Source organism: Aptenodytes forsteri, unplaced genomic scaffold, assembly GCF_000699145.1.
Source record: "Aptenodytes forsteri isolate BGI_AS27 unplaced genomic scaffold, ASM69914v1 Scaffold10, whole genome shotgun sequence".
Taxonomy (NCBI): Eukaryota; Metazoa; Chordata; class Aves; order Sphenisciformes; family Spheniscidae; genus Aptenodytes; species Aptenodytes forsteri.
In genome coordinates this window covers 1,022,133-1,026,242 of record NW_008794117.1, presented here as the reverse complement: position 1 = coordinate 1,026,242, position 4,110 = coordinate 1,022,133, and the positions used below count along the sequence as shown (strand labels likewise).

Below are 4,110 nucleotides of genomic sequence, written 5' to 3'. Positions count from 1 at the left end.
ACACGTTTTAACGTTTCACCGCCCGCCCCGCTGAAGCGCAGCCGGGCCCTGGGAGCAGGAGGATGAGGAGGAGCTGTATGGCCGCCCGGCTCCCCGCGCCCACGCGCTTCAGTGCCCGCGAAAGCAGAGGGGGAGCCCTGCGCTGGGGACACGAGAGGCTATCGCAAACCGGTTGTGAAACCCCGCTGGTTTTGCTCCAGAGGAAATAATTAGGGAACAATACATGGAAACCGGTGGCAGAACTGGGGCTCAATAGGGCCAAGTGGGTGGGGTGGGGTGTTGTGTTTGTTCTTCCACGGACCCCTCTACGGGGCTTTCTCTTTGTGGGTGAAACACTGTCGTGACACTTGAGTCTTCGTAATGCCAGTAGTTAGCAATGGTTAGAGTCATATCAAGTGATTGCAAGTATAGCAACAGGTGAAATACTATTTTAAAAGGATGCATCATGCTGCATGGATGTAGCAGGGATACCTTCTTAGCCAACAACAGCAACGTACCAAGTGATTTCTTCCATATGAGAGTACTTGAAATTACTCATTAAGAGACTAGACCAACATAGACCAAATCCTTTTTGTCTCATTTGTACGCAGGGATTATGTGGAAACAGCTGATGGTTGTCCATAGGGAATGCAGATAAAATTATTGATGGGGATTTCCGTACTTGCATACAAATCCAGCTGTTGTCAGATGCTTGCTATCCCTATTGCCACAGTCATGTGGCACGTGTGCCATGTGTTTCACAATGACTTGTCCCACAAAGTTGTCAGCCCTCCACAAATAGCTGACTGCAGTACATCTTCAAAATCTACTTTGTCCAGGTAGAACAGCTTTACAAAAAATTAAAACCATTTAAAAATAATCTTTCAAGATTCTAGTTGATACAGGTGCACATGTGATATTTAATGGTCTAAGGATTTAAACACCATAGAATGAAGATGAATCCTCACACCATCCCTCACAAAAGAATTAATAGCAGAAAGATGTGCACATGTTATTACGGTGCAGCCACCTTAGTTCTGACCCATGTCATCTTGAGGCCTTTTTGTATGTAGTTTCTCACTCCTGCTCGTGGCGCCAACATGCATTTGCAAGGATGTTTGTCAGGTGGGAAATACAAGTTGTATTCAAGTTAGAAGACTTGGGTTATGCAGAAGCCAATGTAGGCATCTCTGAGATGAAAACCGTGTCGGTTCACAGTTGGTTTTATGAATGCCACATGTAATTACCATTTGAAAATTCAATAGAAAACTGATAGAGAAAAGCTAGAGTACGTTATAAATGTGAAGCAGAGTATGAAATAATATGAATAATTTTTACCAGTAGGTTCATTTAAAAACTTGTAAATAGAAGAATTTCTGTGCACAGCCCCTGCCTATACATAGGATTAGGTTAAAGGTTACTGGTTTATAAGTGTTTTTATTCAATGTTCAGTATAAGGTTCTCTACTACATGCCCATTCTCCAATAATTTCACTTTTTTAAGTGCATCTGCCTTTTCAGCTATTAAAATTACGTGGCATAACTAACTGCATAATTGATTGTAACCTTACCTGTTTGTTGTGATGTATGTTGGTTTTGAACAAAGACCCTGGCTTCTTAAGGGTTTTCTCCCTTCCTTTTTTTGGGAATGTAAAGGAAAAAATGAAATAGTTCTTGTATAATATTCAATAGAAAGGATGGATCAACAGGTTTGTACGAAATGATGTCGCCTATATCAATAGTTAACTCTTCTGAAACCATTCCTTGTGCAGCTGTGCATGTTCACTTTTGCTCAGATATAACCCTGGAAGTAGGAAATCCTCAAGTGTTTATTTCTGACTACTAAGATAACAAGTCAGTTTTACAATGGAGTTGGCATCATAGACATTTACGAAAGTAATTTTTTAAATTTATGGTGTGTGGTTTTTGTTGTTTTGTTTTTTTTTTCTTACAGTCCTTTAAACTCCTAGGATTTCTTGATGTTAAAAGTGTTCCATGTGCACGAGAATCAGTGCTCTATGGCTCCCTGGGATCTTTAGTTGTGGGTCTTGGACATTTTGTAGCAACTAGTAAGTACTTATTCCTTCTGGGTTTTTTATATTTATTTGCAAGGAAAAATTAATTCATATTTACTGTTAGGTTTTATTAATAATGGGAAGTCATCCAAGTTTTTCTTCTCTAATTTTTTGGAGGATTTTTGTTTTTCTTTCAGGTAGAGTTAGAAGATCTTGTGACTTTGCAGTCGGTGGCTTTATTTGCACAATGTTAGGATACTGGTATGTAAAACGGGTCTTGAATTTTGACAGACCTATGTTGGCTGCTTTGTACAATGTGATCCTCATATGACCTTTCACACTGTTTTTGAAACTCCATAAAAAACTTGCCTAGCAAAGCGTCCTCTTCCTTCTCCCTGAAATATTTCTTTTTTTAAAGGAAAAGAATTCAGTGCCTTTGAATTTTTATGTTAATATTTTTAAAAAAAAACTTGCTATTGTTTCTTGAATCCTAAGAGATCAAACCACCCAGTTATTTCTGTCTTTCTTAATTCTTTCTTTTTCTTCCTTCACATATGCCATCCTTCTGTCCTAATTATAAAGGCAGCATACTAGATGGTCATGAAGTTAAGACCCAAATGATAGAAATTAGCATTTTCCATTGGACTTGTAAATCCTGCTCCTCAGCGGCTGCATAATGTTTGCCTTAAAGAAATAGCAGTTACCCTAGTATTTTCATTATGCATCACTTCATAATGAATTGTACTAGCATTATTATATGTGGTTTCGACTTTTCAACTGGCTGAATAACTCTGATTTGATACTGTCACCCATATAAAGCAGGGAACTGTGTTTTCTTTTTATCCCCTCCTCTAGGTTTTACTGCAGGTACAATTTGGCCCAACACAGGATCCGGCAAAGAATGCTTAAAGAAGGAATGAGAAACAAAATTTTATTTGAAGGCAGTTCTCTTGATCCAGAAAGAAAACAAACTGGCAATGAAAGAAGTGATTCATAGTCTGCTATAGAGGAATCCGTGGTCTAATACAGCTTTGGGAGAAGGTGGTCCAAAAATGGCAGTCTTCCCTGTAAATGTGTGAGGTGCCCAAAACTGATAAATCACGCTGGTTTTCCTAGCAAATCCGAGCAAGAAATTCATAGCGAATCTGTTAAGTCAGTATACAAGCCTTTCTTTGTTTCGTATATGTATGTCTGTATATGACTGTGTACACAGTTAGGAATGACCTCCTGTTAAACATCTGGGAGCTGCTGTGTTCTGTTACAGGGTCTCAGAGGATTAATGACAGTGTTTTGGGACCGCTTTAACTTCCATTATAAACAGAATGGTTTGTTTTAGCAAAGTTGTAATTGCACCTCATTTAAATACAGGAAAATATTTTCATCGGCTGTTCTCTGAGTAAATGTATCCTTCGGTACTGCTGTTAATCGTGCTGTTTGTAAAACAGGAATATTTAAACAGTAGGTGAAGGCTTTGCTTGTATCAGGTGGGTGATATCAGTAGCCTTTGTAAGATTTCAGCTGCAGAATAACTTCAGATAATTTATATACACTGTGAAGTTGAAGGATTTCCATTTTTGTTCTGTCTGTGCGAAACTAAGAATAAAATCACACTTCAGAAGCAGTCTAAGCTATGTAAGTAACTAATGTTTTTACTTGATTAAAAACCTTGCTCTTCTATTTAAGACATTTCATTACAACTGGTGGAATAATAATTCACATTATTTGCAAGTAGCAATGGTCAGTAGTTTTTTTTAAAAAAAGGCATGTTCTACTTGTATATTTTGCTGTACATTTTCAGTTATATATCACTATAATTTCAAGGAAGCCATCTTATTTGGAAATACAGTGTTAGATCTAATTCCATATTGGTAAAAAGATGAATGATGGCATAATATTCCTTGCTTGCTTCTGTCTACACCAGTGACACAATGTATTTACTTTTTTCACGAAATGATTTAGAGTATGTTGTGCTGTAAGCACTTTTTGGTCTAAAGGCATTCACTGAGCAAAAATAGTCCTTTCCCCCCCACCTTATACTTAGTCTGAGAGAGTTTGCAATCTGTTGTTAACTCAAGTAGGTGTGGGGAGGTTTGGGAATCCAGTTGTAAACAGCAGCA

The 4,110-nt window shown here is 38.1% G+C and overlaps 1 protein-coding gene across 1 annotated transcript in view; it reads left to right on the top strand.

Moving 5' to 3' along the window:
- LOC103896467 (cytochrome c oxidase protein 20 homolog) overlaps nucleotides 1-3,668 on the top strand; it is a 5,053-nt gene extending 1,385 nt beyond the window's left edge. The window contains exons 3-5 of the mRNA XM_019471208.1: nucleotides 1,933-2,047; nucleotides 2,191-2,254; nucleotides 2,849-3,668. Coding sequence (XP_019326753.1) covers nucleotides 1,933-2,047; nucleotides 2,191-2,254; nucleotides 2,849-2,990 — 321 coding nt within the window. The 3' untranslated portion in view covers nucleotides 2,991-3,668. The remainder of the gene's footprint in view (nucleotides 1-1,932; nucleotides 2,048-2,190; nucleotides 2,255-2,848) is intronic.
- The last annotated feature ends 442 nt before the right edge of the window (nucleotides 3,669-4,110 follow it).